At 42.3% G+C, this 17,441-nt stretch overlaps 1 protein-coding gene across 1 annotated transcript; it reads left to right on the forward strand.

The window, feature by feature from the left end:
* Window positions 1-247: 247 nt before the first annotated feature.
* Window positions 248-14,014, forward strand: LOC143270986 (antiviral innate immune response effector IFIT1-like). Its single transcript, XM_076562577.1, has 2 exons — window positions 248-415; window positions 12,032-14,014. Exons 1-2 carry the CDS (start codon window positions 411-413, stop codon window positions 13,416-13,418), a joined length of 1,392 nt encoding a protein of 463 aa, XP_076418692.1. The 5' UTR covers window positions 248-410; the 3' UTR covers window positions 13,419-14,014.
* The last annotated feature ends 3,427 nt before the right edge of the window (window positions 14,015-17,441 follow it).

Consider the following 17,441-nt stretch of genomic DNA (forward strand, 5'->3'; position numbering starts at 1 on the left):
TCACCTCCATCAACCCCTGCCTAACAGCATGTCCTGGTACCACAGATGTCTCTCTGGAGAGCAGAATGGAACTCACATGTCAGTCTCTTCCAGAGCCTTCTCTCCATTGGTTCAGAGGAGAGAGCAGAAGGTCAATCCCTGTTTGCTCTTTTTCCCCAAGGAGAAACCTGCAGGCTTTAGTTTCACTTTCCAGTTTCAGTTTCCTGGAGGAGAAACTTGCAGGCTTTAGATTCACTTTCTAGTTTCAGGTTCTTACTGTGACTATAAAAGCACACACAGACACCACAGCTCACAGAGCTGTCTCCCAGCCCTTCTCTGAGAGTCCACAAGACAGCAGAGTTAGAAGACAGGATTCTGAGAGGCCTGTCCTGGTGAGAATCCAGAGAACTGCTGCTACCTTCACAGCAACCATGGGGTAAGGATTTCCCTGCTCTGCAGTTTGAGTGAATCCAGGAGACAAACATTTGATAGTGGCCAGGTCTGACTGAGTCTGCTTCTGTTCCTTTGTTCTGCCTTCTCTTTCTACTACTGAAAAGGGAACATTGGTGCTAAGTGTCCTGAGTGTCCGGGGACTTTGTATAATGGATGTGCTGTTGGCAGGGGCAGGGATGGGTGACAGCAAGCTGGCTTTAGTTTTTAAGGCTGTCTCACACATGTAGTTGGAAACACCTGGGAGGATGTTAGCATGCTCATCTCACAGAGACAATTACCAAGGAGAACTTCAGGAATGGACAAGGTAACCATTTTACACACCACTCAAACTCTAAAAGAGAAGAGACTGCTTAGAGTGTCCTCCTTCCCATCCCCTGACCCCACTCCCTCATTGTCCTTGGGATGTACCCAGCAGACCCCAAAAGGACCTCTTGAGATGAAGTTCAAAGTTTCTGGGCCAGGTGGTTTTTTACCCATTCCCAGCTGGCTTAACCAATGGACAGCACACTTTTATTTCAACCACCCATGATTAAGAAACAAAAATACAGACATGCATATCCTTCTGAGTAGTGGTATTTAAGTTTCCCACCCTCCTGCAATAAACTCAATATACATGGTCACATATTTATTTCCAACTATGTGTACATATAACATATATACTCAATGCATATGCAATATATATACATACACACATACACACACACATACATATATATATATATTTATATTCAAGGATACTAGGTGCCCAGTGAAGTCTTATTTATGTAAATGGCCCCGGGTTTTTAGTTTTGAAATTGCTGTTCACATTGAAAGTATAAGTCAGTGGAGGTGTTTGCACTGACTCTTTGCTACAGTGAGCATCTCTTGACTTGGAGGATTATTCTTCTGTCTTTATACATAGGACCATCTCTGGTACATGAATATGGAGGAAGCTGAGAGCTGTTGGGGAATGATGAAATAGAATACAGAGTTCACACTGGTAGAAAAATATGGAGCTGAAGTAAGTAGAGGGCAGAAGTCTGTAGGACCTGTCAGGTGACAGTCATGGTCATAGGGTCAGTGACCAAGCTCTGCCTGGGTCTACAGTTCCTATCATTCTAGCAGGTGCCTAGGGCTATGGTTTGCAAATGATTGCCTGCAGTGTGAGAAAGGCTGAAGAATTCTGACTGCACAGGGGATCCTGAGCATCTACATGGGCAGTGGGATCCTGGCTGCTCTCTGTCCAGGTTGTCCACACAAATGTTGTTGCCCCTGTGCTGCTCAGCTTCTGCTGCATGGACTTATGCACAAGTTCATGTGCATCCTCCTTGGGGCACAGGTCCTCAGCAGGATCCTTGTGAACTCCCAACTAGGCAGATCTTCCTGGACAGCTGGTTTTCAGATTTCAGGTGATTTTAGCTGCCCTGCCAATGCCTTTATTTCCCATAAGGTGTGGGCACAATCTCTAATCCACTATGCACTGCTGTAGGCAGGGAAAGCAAAGAAAAGCAGGATTGAATCTGATGCTCCGGGTCATGACTAATCTTCCTACAGAAATCTCTCCGTCATTTCTAAGTGCTCTGTAAAAGAAGGAATAACCACGCATTTGGTTATTTCGGAGAGAGACAGAAAGAAACAGGCAGAGACAGAGACTGAGAGGACAGAAACTTCTTATGCCTTTGTCTCTTTCTAGCCTGGCTCAACAAATGTTACTGGTAAAGATATGAGTTCAGGCACAATTGCTAAACCTTCCCTGGGGCACTTTTGAAATATGCAAGTATTTGTGTCCAACATCAATGAACTGGACCAGGACACATGATTAGCAACAGGAATAGAGACATTTCATTACAAAACAGCACTCTGGAAAATTAGGATTGAGAGCAGAGGGATAAGCCCCAAAAGCACTGGGCCATGAGACTCATGACCACTTACATGGCATGAACAAAGAGCCCTGTCTCTTCTCCAGGTTGGTACATCGAGGGCATTTTGAGCATCCTCTGCCCAATACTTGAAGCCTATGGAAGGAAGGGCCACAGGAGTTTCTCTACAAACTGGCTTCCTTCTTGGTCATGCTGCTGCTCTGTCTGTGGTCCCCAATCTCAAGTCACTCTCCATAAGATCTGAAATACCATAAGAAAGGAGGGACTCAGCATCACAATTGCTCCCCTAGGTGCTTAAATGGTGCTGGACAAATGGCTGAGTGGGTCAAGGGCTTGCCAAGCAAGCATGAGGATTGCAATCTCAGTGTTTGTGCTGAGAGAAGGGAGGAACCACTTGGCTTTCCTCTCTCAAAACACAAGCAGGTGGAGACCATTGCCTGACTCTGTCCTCTGACCTTCATATGCCTGCCTTCATATGACATTAGCAACCTTCCCCCCAACACACACAATTTAAATGCCATGTGAAAAGGAGGTGTGTGCAGACAAGAAGCTTAGAAGAAGTCCCTAGAAGAAATTATTTCCTGATCATGATGACTGCTTTGAAAATTTGGTTTTACTCCTCCTTAATTTTCTTTAAGGTGTCCTTCTACATGATTTTTAATTTTTGAGATTAGAATCTAATTTACATTTCTCCCTATTCCTCCCTTTCCTTTCCTCTTTCAAACCCCTCACATATTACCCTCTCTGCTCTGCTTCAAATCCATGGCCTCCTTTTCCCATTAATTGTTATTGTATGCACATATATACACACATATGCGCGTGTGTTTGTGTTTGTACATACACATATATTCCTAAGTATGAGCAGTCCAGTGCTTATAATGTTTCATGTATGCATGCTATCAGGGTTGTACACCTGGTGCTGGATAACCAATGGCTGTGTTCTTCCCTGGGGTACACCACCTCCCTACCTCCCTACCAACCAATGAATTGGTTGTTCATTGTTCTTCTTGTATATTTGAGGCTTTGTGACCTTTTCTCCATGGTTCCTGCTCACAGATATCATCCTTGGTCAGCTCACATTTGATCACTCATATTGGTAAAGTTTTCAAAAGAGTTGGAGATGAATTCTGTCTCTGGTCTTTCATAAAGAAATGGCATTTAAAACTAATCAAAGGATTGTAAGATTCCCCAAATGGAAGAAACATCTATCCATCTGTCCCCTTAATAAGATATGTACTTCTCTAACCCAAAGCCCCTGTTTCAAAGTAGTTATCTCCAGTTTCTCACGTTGAAGGCTCCCCACTTTTGCTGAGAAATTGTTACTTTTTCTTTTTTTTTCTACCTCTCTTTTTCAGATGCCCATGAGAATGCCTTGACACACAGCTAATATCTTTTTCTGAAAATACTCTAACATCCAAAGAGACAGAGCTTTTGCCAGGCTTGAAACCGAGGAAATAATCTGCCCTGAGAGCATTTAAGGCTATATATCCATTAGACAAATGACAGGGCCAGCCTCCTCAAGCACACACCACAGAAAGAACACAGACCATAAACTCTAGGAAGACTGTAACACAGGGAGAAAAGTGGGGAATTCAAACCAGGCCTTAGTCTTGGTCTGAAGGACTCCAGGAAGTAGGCTCTGTTTTCAACCCTTAATGTGACATCAGTGCACTGACACTCTGGGCAGTCTCTCTCTGTGTCTCTCTCTGTCTCTCTGCTCTCTCTGTCTCTGTCCCCCTCCACTCTGCCCCCCACACTCTGATTCTCAGAATCCTTCCGCAGCTGATTGTAGGATTGTCTCTAACTCAGAAAGCACAGCTTTCTGTTTGTTTTGTGCCCAACTGCTGCTGCTAAACAGATACTAAGATTTAGACCTCGAGTGCTACATTTTATTGTGGGTACTTTTTCCAACTTAAAATGGAACTACACTATCCTAGAGTTTTCCTCCTACTCTATTCTTACATCCAGTCATATAAAAGACTTAAAATCTGCCCAAAACAACCTGCTTTCCTCAGATGCTCAACTCAGAGATGCTAAATCACTAAGTCAAGATCATTTGGCTATACTCATGTCCAAACTGTTTCCCCTTCCTAATTAGCCTGGAGAATAGTACTTATACACCCATAAAGGTAGAGGAAAGTGATTAAAGTTAGCTGCAGACACAAGGGCAGGCTCTTCTGCTACAGGACTGGGAGGTTTTCCTACAAGAAGAGGAAGAGAAGCAGAGTTCTCCGAGTCCCTGGCACAGACAGGAAAGACTGCATGAAGGTGGAGTGGGAATGTGGCCCTCTGCAAGTCAGGAAGAAACCACTGCTCAGTGAGATGTTATACAGGCAGGCTATATGATCTGACATTTATAAATTGCTAAGTTACAGATAAACAGAGATGTCATGTTGTGCCAGGGTCTGGGTCCATAGGTGGTTCCTATGGCAGCCTAGGCAGAAGGGCTCAGTGTTGCTGGAGGGCTTCTCTCCAGGTTCCCCAAGCCCCGCAGTCCCACAATCCATGTATAAAATAATCACTCAGACGCTTATATCACTTATAAACTGTATGGCCGTGGCAGGCTTCTTGCTAACTGTTCTTTTATCTTAAATTAACCCATTTGTATAAATCTATACCTTGCCACGTGGCTGGTGGCTTACCAGAGTCTTCACATGCTGCTGGTCCTGGTGGTGGCTGCAGTATCTTTCCCTCCTTCTTCCTGTTTTCTCAATTCTCCTCTTTCTTTGTCCCGCCTATACTTCCTGCCTGGTCACTGGCCATCAGGGTTTTATTTATATAGAGTAATATCCATAGCACTTCCCCCATTTCTTTTTTTTTTTTTTAAAGAAAGGTTTTAACTTTAACATAGTAAAATTACATATAACAAAACAATTACCGAGCAAGAATGATAGTTACAATATTAAAGAAGATGTCCTATCTATCTTATATTTGTGAGTTTAAGGTTTTATATCTAACTTATCTTTTATCATAACTGAGGAAATTATAACTATCTAGTCGTTATCCACATCAAAGACCTGAAAAGGAACATAATGGTACCTGAGAAATGGTAGATGGATGCAAGCAACTTTCGGGAATCCTGCAAGAGTAGACCAAGACAGCTGGCAGCCTGGACAGTCACCTAATGTTTCTCAGCATTGTTGGTGCATTCAAATTGGCTACAAGCCTAGAGTATCTGACAGACCATCTTTAGAAGCAGGAATTGTGAAAGACCATCTTACCCTGTCTTGGCAGAGTACAGTGGTCGCTTTCCTTGTGTCCCGCTCGTCCAGGAAGGACAGCATTGCATTCGTACTGTCAGCCGTCAAGGCAAGGGCAGTTCTTTGTCCAGTAGGCCATTTTGTGCCAAGAAGACAAACTTCCAAATGGAAATGTCTTAGAAGCCCAACATTCTCTCGGGATCAAATTGGTGCAGCCAGGAGCAATTGTGTCTCATGTCAACAGAATTCTAAGTTATTTAAATGTCATATTCTCTAGGTCTATGAAGTGTTTGAAGATTACCTATCTATCTGAAATATATCTATGTATACCTAGAAGACTTAACTAACATGGCTACAAATATAATTATCATAGATGACTAATTATTAATGTATTTTAAATTATCCATTACAATTTTAAATGAGTTAAACATAATACCTCAAACAAGAATAGAAATATATATATACAGTATAATAAAACTTTCTTCAAGTTTGTATCAATAAACTAAAATTTATACCAATGTAAAACATTTTAAACAAGTTGTTCTTTAAAAGCAGGTTGATTAATCTATCCTTTTATCTTATCATCTCTATATCCTCCTATATATCTATATCATATCCCCTTTTCTTTTTTAGAAAGAGATCACATTTATAATCAACCTGTTTTAAATAAAAATATTGGTTTTTCTCTGTCCCACACCAGAGGGCTCTTTTGATTTGGGACACAAGAATCTCTTTACCATTTTTTTTTTAAAGCAATATGTCTGGGTTTAGAGGGGGAGTGAGCCCATTCCACCTCTAAAGCCAGCTTGGTATATTTGGGAATTTGGGCGTAGCATCTCTTACTACTTCCTGCTGGAGGGGGGCGCTGTATCTTATGGGGACGCAAAGAAAACTTTAGGCCTATGGGGTAGTCCGTGAGGCTGTATTGTATGAACCAGTTGCCTTGAAACTGCTCTGGATGTTGGATCATCTGGGCCATGGTGTCATCAGAGACCTTTCAGGGGGTCTTGGCTGGTGAAACCTGATGTATCTTAATCTGGAACAAATCCATAGCATCTGGCTTTCTGTGGAAACAAAAGCACAACCTCTTTTCCAAAGCAACATATCCTTAAATCCAAATTTTGAAGTCAAGGTACCTTTAAAATGTACATTTTGGCATAACTCAACAGCTTTTGTAATCAAATGTTTTTCTTTAGTTACAAATATCAAAGAGAACATAATCCAGATTCTCTGTGTGGTAGCCATCTTTACGTGGCTTATTTTTTATATTACCTTAGCCTATTGCTTTAAACTGTAGCATTCTAAGACTGAAATGGCGCTGTGGCTGCTGGTTCTGCTCTTTTCAGCTTACCAACATGGCGTTTTCCGCCAGTTCTGTGAGTCATCAAGTCTCAGAAATAGTGGGTCTACGATTTTATCAAAGCAGCATGTAGCCCAGAAAACTCTTTTTTTTTTTTTTTTTTTTAGTACTAGCAAAGACTAAATCTACCACACAGCGTAATGTGCCGCTGGCAGACGCTCATTTCCGCCATACTGCTGGTCAAAGGCACACGCCAGGAACCCGCCAGTGTTGAAACCTGTGTTTTGTGGCGTCTAGCTGCCCGTATGAGACAAGAAGCAGGAACCTGGTTTTGGCTCTGTTTAGAATTGGTTATTAAATATTATCAGGTTTAAGGTGGAAACTCGAGCCGTTGGGCACCATTTGTTGCTGGAGGGCGGCTTCTCTCCAGGTTCCCCAAGCCCCGCAGTCCCACAATCCATGTATAAAATAATCACTCAGACGCTTATATCACTTACAAACTGTATGGCCGTGGCAGGCTTCTTGCTAACTGTTCTTTTATCTTAAATTAACCCATTTTTATAAATCTATACCTTGCCACGTGGCTGGTGGCTTACCAGAGTCTTCACATGCTGCTGGTCCTGGCGGTGGCTGCAGTGTCTCTCCCTCCTTCTTCCTGTTTCCCCAATTCTCCTCTCTCTTTGTCCTGCCTATACTTCCTGCCTGGTCACTGGCCATCAGTGTTTTATTTATATAGAGTAATATCCATAGCACTTCCCCTTTTCTTTTTTTTTTTTTTAAAGAAAGGTTTTAACTTTAACATAGTAAAATTACATATAACAAAACAATTACCGAGCAAGAATGATAGTTACAATATTAAAGAAGATGTCCTATCTATCTTATATTTGTGAGTTTAAGGTTTTATATCTAACTTATCTTTTATCATAACTGAGGAAATTATAACTATCTAGTCGTTATCCACATCAAAGACCTGAAAAGGAACATAATGGTACCTGAGAAACGGTAGATGGATGCAAGCAACTTTCGGGAATCCTGCAAGAGTAGACCAAGACAGCTGGCAGCCTGGACAGTCACCTAATGTTTCTCAGCATTGTTGGTGCATTCAAATTGGCTACAAGCCTAGAGTATCTGACAGACCATCTTTAGAAGCAGGAATTGTGAAAGACCATCTTACCCTGTCTTGGCAGAGTACAGTGGTCGCTTTCCTTGTGTCCCGCTCGTCCAGGAAGGACAGCATTGCATTCGTACTGTCAGCCGTCAAGGCAAGGGCAGTTCTTTGCCCAGTAGGCCATTTTGTGCCAAGAAGACAAACTTCCAAATGGAAATGTCTTAGAAGCCCAACATTCTCTCGGGATCAAATTGGTGCAGCCAGGAGCAATTGTGTCTCATGTCAACAGAATTCTAAGTTATTTAAATGTCATATTCTCTAGGTCTATGAAGTGTTTGAAGATTACCTATCTATCTGAAATATATCTATGTATACCTAGAAGACTTAACTAACATGGCTACAAATATAATTATCATAGATGACTAATTATTAATGTATTTTAAATTATCCATTACAATTTTAAATGAGTTAAACATAATACCTCAAACAAGAATAGAAATATATATATACAGTATAATAAAACTTTCTTCAAGTTTGTATCAATAAACTAAAATTTATACCAATGTAAAACATTTTAAACAAGTTGTTCTTTAAAAGCAGGTTGATTAATCTATCCTTTTATCTTATCATCTCTATATCCTCCTATATATCTATATCATATCCCCTTTTCTTTTTTAGAAAGAGATCACATTTATAATCAACCTGTTTTAAATAAAAATATTGGTTTTTCTCTGTCCCACACCAGAGGGCTCTTTTGATTTGGGACACAAGAATCTCTTTACCATTTTTTTTTTAAAGCAATATGTCTGGGTTTAGAGGGGGAGTGAGCCCATTCCACCTCTAAAGCCAGCTTGGTATATTTGGGAATTTGGGCGTAGCATCTCTTACTACTTCCTGCTGGAGGGGGGCGCTGTATCTTATGGGGACGCAAAGAAAACTTTAGGCCTATGGGGTAGTCCGTGAGGCTGTATTGTATGAACCAGTTGCCTTGAAACTGCTCTGGATGTTGGATCATCTGGGCCATGGTGTCATCAGAGACCTTTCAGGGGGTCTTGGCTGGTGAAACCTGATGTATCTTAATCTGGAACAAATCCATAGCATCTGGCTTTCTGTGGAAACAAAAGCACAACCTCTTTTCCAAAGCAACATATCCTTAAATCCAAATTTTGAAGTCAAGGTACCTTTAAAATGTACATTTTGGCATAACTCAACAGCTTTTGTAATCAAATGTTTTTCTTTAGTTACAAATATCAAAGAGAACATAATCCAGATTCTCTGTGTGGTAGCCATCTTTACGTGGCTTATTTTTTATATTACCTTAGCCTATTGCTTTAAACTGTAGCATTCTAAGACTGAAATGGCGCTGTGGCTGCTGGTTCTGCTCTTTTCAGCTTACCAACATGGCGTTTTCCGCCAGTTCTGTGAGTCATCAAGTCTCAGAAATAGTGGGTCTACGATTTTATCAAAGCAGCATGTAGCCCAGAAAACTCTTTTTTTTTTTTTTTTTTTTTAGTACTAGCAAAGACTAAATCTACCACACAGCGTAATGTGCCGCTGGCAGACGCTCATTTCCGCCATACTGCTGGTCAAAGGCACACGCCAGGAACCCGCCAGTGTTGAAACCTGTGTTTTGTGGCGTCTAGCTGCCCGTATGAGACAAGAAGCAGGAACCTGGTTTTGGCTCTGTTTAGAATTGGTTATTAAATATTATCAGGTTTAAGGTGGAAACTCGAGCCGTTGGGCACCATTTGTTGCTGGAGGGCGGCTTCTCTCCAGGTTCCCCAAGCCCCGCAGTCCCACAATCCATGTATAAAATAATCACTCAGACGCTTATATCACTTACAAACTGTATGGCCGTGGCAGGCTTCTTGCTAACTGTTCTTTTATCTTAAATTAACCCATTTTTATAAATCTATACCTTGCCACGTGGCTGGTGGCTTACCAGAGTCTTCACATGCTGCTGGTCCTGGTGGTGGCTGCAGTGTCTCTCCCTCCTTCTTCCTGTTTCCCCAATTCTCCTCTCTCTTTGTCCTGCCTATACTTCCTGCCTGGTCACTGGCCATCAGTGTTTTATTTATATAGAGTAATATCCACAGCAGCTCAATCATGTGTTCAGTGTTTTATTTGCTGGGTCTTTTTGTTATCCCTATCCTCCATTGTTTGGATGTCCTTTCTCTCTTTCAGGGCTATTCATTCTAGCACCATAGTGCATTGATTAATTTAGGTTATAGTTGTTGTGCCCAGATCTCGACCCCCCGTGAGACCACCAAAGACGAGCTTACCAGAATGCAAAAGAAAGGCTTTATTGGGAAGCAATACAGGCTTAGGCATGGACCCCATCAAGACTTTCAACACAGTGGAGGCTGGAGAGCTGCCCACCCCTCTGCAAGCTCAGTTTTTAAAGGTTAAGATTCAAAGCTGCTTGCTTTGGGGAACCTACCCAGAACCTGAGTGATTACACGTAACGTCTTGTTCTCCAAAGTAACAGAAAAGTAGGAAATTCTTATGGAGTTTATGCTATATCCATGGATTTTATATTGATAGCCTCACTAATCTCCCGAAAGATGAGGAATGGGAAATACTAATTTCATTCCCATTTCAGAGATGGGTATAGTGTGATAGTGAGGCATGAAGTGATAGACACTTGCAAGTGCTACTACTTTCTGCAGAGACAAGAAAATGCATTGAGGTTGTATAGACATCTTTAAAATGCGCGGATTCCTTGTAACTGTTGGAGAGGAGTTTAAATGGAGGCTTTTCTACCATCTCCCTTTTCTCAAATTGTTATGCCCAGGTCTCGGGGGACGCCAAAAGACCATCATGTAGACCGAATCAGGCAAGGAAAAGCAAAGAGCCTTTATTATCTTCAAGCTGTGAGCTTGATCTTTCTGTCTGTCTGATGCATCAGTGAGAGCAGAGAGCCCAGGGCCCAGGCAGAGGTTGGTGTGAGGGGATTTCAAGGTTCAGGACCCTGATGGGCTGATATTTGTCTGGGTTATAGGGGATGTTTGGAATGTCAGGTATTTTCTCTTAGATGCAGACCCTACTGGGTGGCTTCAGCTCATGGTTCTTCCATTCGTCCAGGTGTTTTCTGCCAGAATCTGTGTCAGGGCCTCGAAGCCTGTCATGGCAGCCTGGTAGTCAAGCTGTTTTGTGACCCCCACAAAATACCCAGCAGCTGCTTCCCAAATTAGTACACAGAGGCTTATATTAATTATAAATGCTTGGCTGAGATACCAGGCTTATTATAAATTAGCTTTTATATTTAAATTAACCCATTTCTTTTTAATCAATACATTGCCATGAGGCCCGTGGCTTACCATTCCTTTAGTATTTTGCTTCTTGGGCAGCTGGCTCACAGATCTCCTGACCCTGCCCTCTTCTTCTCCTTATTTTGGTTTTTCTGCCTAACTTTGCCTGCCTTCCCATAGGACAAAACTGCTTTATTATATGCCAATGAGAGCAGCACACATACATAGTACACAGAAGGATTATCTAACAGCAGAAGAGAGTTATGTTGAGTCTCTCTCTGGAAGTCCTCACCTGAATCACCCAAAGATGAAAGGCCCAGAGAAGAGTCATCTCCCCAGTGTCCCAAGGCAGAGAGCATGTTCTTTGTTCTGAATCAGTCTATTGGTGAACATCATACCAGTGATGTTATCTGTGTCAGAGATGAGAGGGGCAGACCCTGCAATGACTTTTCTTCAACAGTTAGTGTTGTGCCCATGGACAAGTCTTATTTATGTCAGCTCAGGTGGCATGTACTTCTATGCACAGTCCTTGAAGAAATAAGAAAAGGGGGAATAGAATTTTAGAGTTCTAAACCTCATATAAGGACACTGACATGTATGTTTATGTGCTTGTATCTGTGTGGCAATGTTCAGTCCTAACTGAAAGGATTAGCTTACAACCCAAGATTGTAAATATAAGTACAAAGAGTCTCTGGCAGGTCCAATAAATGGAGTTGAGGAGTTGATGTAAAAAAAAAAAAAAAACAGTCCAGAAATTGTAAAGGAACAAGATTTCAGACGTGAAAGAAATAAGCAAGAATGTTGTAAAAGTGCTTTGAATGGAGTCAATGTCACTGTCTGGCCATTTATCACTTAACAAATCACCTGCTTCCTTCACACAGAGAGAATGCTGGCAGTGATCAGGTCAAGGAGAATCTGATTCAGCTGAGATGTCACTTCACATGGGAACTGCTGTTGGAAGACATTGACATACCTGATCTGGAAATGAGAATCTCTGAGGAGCTTGAGTTCCTAGACATCAAGAACACAGTGGGGATGCTCAACCTCCGGGCCTATGTGAGACACCTGAAAGGCCAGCATGAGGAAGCTCTTCAGAGCTTGAAAGAAGCAGAAGCCTTGATCCAGGGAGAGCAGTTGGGCCAGAGAAGCCTGGTGACCTGGAGCAACTATGCCTGGGTGCATTACCACATGGGCAGCCTGGCAGAAGCCCAGACCTACCTGGACAAGGTGGAGAACACTTGCAAGGAATTGGGCAGTCCGTTTCGCTATAGTATAGAGTGGGCTGAGATGGACTGTGAACAAGGCTGGGCCTTGCTGAAGTGTGGAGGACAGAATTATAAACGAGCCATGGCCTGCTTTGCAAAGGCTCTGGAAGTGGAGCCTGAAAACCCTGAATACAACACTGGTTATGCTATTGTAGCCTATCGCCAAAACTGTGGTGACAATAATATCTCTCTAGAACCCCTAAGGAAGGCTGTCAGGTTGAATCCAGAAGATCCATATATTAAAGTTCTTCTTGCGCTGAAACTTCAGGATGTAGGAGAAGCAGCTGAAGCAGAAACACACATTGAAGAAGCCCTCAGTAGCACATCCTGCCAACAATATGTCTTTCGCTATACAGCCAAGTATTACCGAAGGAAAGGCTGCCTAGACAAGGCTCGCAATCTGCTTCTCAAGGCCTTGAAGGCATCACCTGCCTCTGGCTACCTGCATTACCAACTGGGGCTCTGCTACAAGCAACAGGTGATCCAACTGAAGAAATCCAGTAATGACCAGGCGAGAAGGCAGGGCAATGTGCAGAAATTGGCACAACAGGCCATTTGTGAATTTCAAGAGACTGTGAAACTCAGGCCCACATTTGAGATGGCTTATGTTTGCATGGCAGAAGTGCAGGCAGAAATTGGCCAATATGAAGAAGCAGAGGGAAATTTCCAGAAGGCGCTGAACATGAAGAATCTTGAGTGTCACATAGAGCAGGATATTCATTTCCGCTATGGCCGTTACCAACAATTTCATCAGAAATCAGTTGATAAGGCAATCACCCACTACTTAAAAGGTTTGAAAATAGAAGAAAAGACCTTTGTCTGGAGGAAACTACTCACAGCTTTGGAGAAAGTGGCCACAAAACGTATTCACCAGAATGTTCAACTGATGGAGAGCACGAGCTTGCTTGGGTTAGTCCACAAACTGAACGGGGACAAGGAAGAGGCCCTGAAGTGCTATGAGAGGGCTCTGAGGCTCACTGGGGGAGTGAACCCTGAGTTCTGAATGCAGCTCACATCTGTGAAGTAAATGTACTCATTACTGAGTGTTCCCGGCCTCCTTCCCGGTTTCTTTCTTCAACTGCATGGCTTGCTGGAATGCCAAGTAGCTCAGTGCATGTGCTGTTGCCAGCATTTCTCACCCCTCATTGTCCTGTCCAGAAGGAACTTGCACCCCACTACATCTTCTCACTTACTGACCAGGACTGACCCCTGCTGATCTGGACATCTTTTTTTAAATGTCTGTGTCTTGGGAATGAAAGTCATCCATCCAATGCCTGCCAGTGTCCTGGACAAAGAGGTGTTTTCCAAGGAAGCTCTTACTTTTGGTCAGCAGATACTCTTAGTACAGTGCAGTGTTGGAGAAAACCAAGTGAGCAAAGGGGAGAGTTTGAACACAAGAGGTCTCCCCTTACTGCAGAATCATTCATGGCTAATAAGAGTCTTAAGTTTGGGGAAAGCCAAGCAGAAGAAACTTGCCGGGACCTTACAGACAGAAGATGATATGAGGAGATTTGTGCACTTTTTCTGTTCTATTGATATTGTGTTATATGTGATGCTTTCCCTCAACTAAAATATATTCAGTAAAGTTCCTTGAATCACAAAGTCTTCCAGTGTAATTTGTTGATAGAATGGAAAGGATATCCTTTCATTGTCCTCAAGAAGGCTTGGGAAAGCAGGATCAACTAACAGAAGTCTAGTGGCAGGCAGGAAAGAAAATTCTGCATATAAAACCTGCAAGGGGTTTGTGAAAGTATGAAGGCTATATTTCATCCTCCACATAATGGTATAGTAAGGGTGACTGGTGCTGCCATGCTATCTGACAACTGTTGTTTATCATTGTGAATTATATTGCTCAGGATGTGTTTAGGGTTCTTTACCTGACACCTGGGAACATACAGCTGATATTTTTAATACATGTTTCTATTTTTGATAAGCCAAAACATGTTTATTATATTCAAGCAAAGTTAAAGTGTAGTGAAAACTCTCAGGAATCATAGTACTACTCCCTAAGAGTCTCAGTCAGTGCAGAAGAAGAGTAACTGATTGGAAAGGTAAGCACATGGGTGAGAGAAAGATGGGGAGACAGCAAGAAGGCATGCAGTTTGATTCATGAGCCAAGGTCTGGGAACTTGGCAGACTCTCCTCTTCCATGAGAGCATTTTCACACTTGCCCAAGGTAAGACATCTTTACAAGGTTTTTCAAGGGATGATATGTGGGTCAGACACTGGATGTTTCAGACACTTGGGTGTCCTGTTGTCACTAAGTTTTGTCCTCTTCACTTACCTCCATGAGAGTTGTAGTCTGGAGGGTCTAAATTAGAGAACATAAATGGTTAAAATTCTCCTCTTGATTAAAGTACCCTGTGGTTCCTAGGTCCTGAGCTCAGTAAGCCCAGCATGCACCCATGTGCTCTGTGTCTGCTGACCCACACTGCCCATGCTCAGGAGCACTTCCCCATCCTCTGCATCTTCTCTCTCCTTGTTCCTGCTGTTTAGCTGTCCTGTCAGCTCTTTGGGGTTTTCTTTGCTCTTCCTTATCCCCTCTGAGTATAGTCTCCTTTTGTTATCCTAGTCTTCCCATTCACACAACAGCATGGATGAAACTACAGCAAGATGAGGTGAGGCCTCCACAGCTGTGCAAGGAATAAGCATGGGTGACAGGAGAGAGAGAGAGAGAGAGAGAGAGAGAGAGAGAGAGAGAGAGAGAGAGAGGAGCCCACAATAATTACATGTGAAAAACATTACAAATAAAGTTAAGGAAAACCACTGTGCATTTATGTTTTGAGCATCAAGCTACAACTAATAAGGTCCGTATTATTAATTAAATGTAGATTGTGTGTGCTTAGTTACCACGACTGTTCCAAATGTTCTATGGTGAACTGTAGGTCAAATGTAGGACAAATGTCTACAAACCTGACTTTCTGTGGACTAACACTGAAAACTCCATAGCAAAGATGGAGAAGCAGGTAGTGAATGTGGGTCAGTGGCATATTTTATGTCCATGCTTGGTATGGCCTTAGTAGGAAAGCATCCTGGGATCACCCACAGTCACTGCCATGCTTTCTTTCAACTATAATTTCCCCAAGTGGCACAGCAATGTCTCCAGTGCATGCTAATGTGACAGAAGGACCAGAACACTGATATCAAGCTGGGGATGGAGTGGACAGTGACCTCCAGCTACTGGATTTGTTCCTAAAGTGATAGGCAGCCAGGTCACTAAGACCTACTCTGTGTAGGTTTAAGATAACAGATTTTAAAAGAACAGTGATGGCTTGAACAAGTCATAGGTATTTTGTATGGAACACTTTTCCTAATGCTACATATTTATACCATGTCAGGAGACATGTGTTAATATCTGTCTGCACCCTCCTGTGAATAGAGCACACATAATCGCATTCTTTTCCCATGTTTTCTTGTGCATTAGGTAGACAATCGCCATCTTCTTCTCTAGAGAGTCAGCAAGAACAATAGGTACAATGTAAAAAGGATACTGCACCTGGGTCCCCTCACCATACCCATGAAAAATGGCCTGGACCCTCAGCTGAGTCTCAGATCAAAAGCCAAGCAATTTCAACTTGATAGAGAATGCCTAGGAACCTTTGGTCCCTGGTTCAAACCGAGGTATAATTCATAATCACCCGAGAATTCTGATTTGTTTGTTTGTTTGATTGATTGATTTTTCTCAGACAGTATTTCTTTGTGAAGCAGTCCTGGCTGTCCTGCAACTCACTCTGTAGAGCAGGCTGGCCTCAAACTCACAGAGATCTGCCTGCCTCTGCCTCTTAAGTTCTGTGTTCAAAGGCATGTGCAACCACCACCTGGCTTGATTGATTGTTTTAAAACTGATTTTAAATCTGATTCTGGGGTGTGTTCATTTGGGCTATCCAAGAGCCTGAGCACAATTCATTTAGATGTTCTCTAATGATCTAACATGCAGTGAGTATTTAAATCTGCCAGCCCATTCCAATCACTCACTAATGAGCCAGGAATATTGCAGCTAGCAGAGGAGACATGGCCTTTCACAAAAGTTCAGTCTCATGCAGTTGCTTTGGGTAACTGGAATGGGTCTGATAGCCTATGCTAACACATCATTTCTTGAAGGTTTCTTTATTTTCCCATTCCCATTTGTCTCTTCTCTGTGCTTTCTACAAACATAAACAACATACACTCCTCCACACACACACACACAAACACATACACACACTTGTAATAAAAAATACATGGTTGTAGGCACATGGACCCACATACAGTTAGCTATTTGTTTCTTCTCATCCTAAAACTCTTTGGCCAGCATCATAAATGGTTCTGTTTATTACAGAGACAAGGGGGAAGAGGTGAAATACCAGCCTGTTCTTGAACCGCACAGCAGTGTCACCAATGTCACATTAGAGGAGTAGGGGAAGAATCCCTTTTGGTCCTCTGCTTGCCATGGACTGTAATGATTTGAAAAATGAAATAGTCCAATATATTTCCATGGAAGTATTGTGCTCAAACATGATTGGCTTTCACATGTATGTACACAGAGCATTGTCTTTTACTCCAATCATGAGTCAATGATGTTTTAGAAGCTGACCTAGTTATTAGGAATGTTTCCCGACAAGCAGCATTCTACCCACTTCTGTGGAGCTGAAATGATAACAAGGATAATTAGTAGTAGAGTGTTAGCAGACAACATTCACTCTATGATGTTAAGGATTGAAAAATAAAAACCTTCCTGTTCTTCTCTGTTTCACCTTTTTGAAAATACAGCACAGAACTGTTAAAGGAAGAATCATTTTGGTACACTTATGAGCTCTGTCCAGTGGATCAAAGATTGGTGAGATCTCAAAATAGAATCTAGACTGCCTTATAAAATGGAGTCTCCTTTAGCAATGGACAGCCTGAAAAGCCTACAACATGGAGTAGCTTAGAGGAAATAGAACATGTCCTGAGCTCAACATGCTTCTGAGAAGCTGCCTGTAAGGCAGAGGCCGGAGTAACTTGTAAATGTAACCAACCATCTTATTAAATAAGAAACACAAAACCA

Source organism: Peromyscus maniculatus, chromosome 1 (assembly GCF_049852395.1).
Source record: "Peromyscus maniculatus bairdii isolate BWxNUB_F1_BW_parent chromosome 1, HU_Pman_BW_mat_3.1, whole genome shotgun sequence".
Lineage (NCBI taxonomy): Eukaryota > Metazoa > Chordata > Mammalia > Rodentia > Cricetidae > Peromyscus > Peromyscus maniculatus.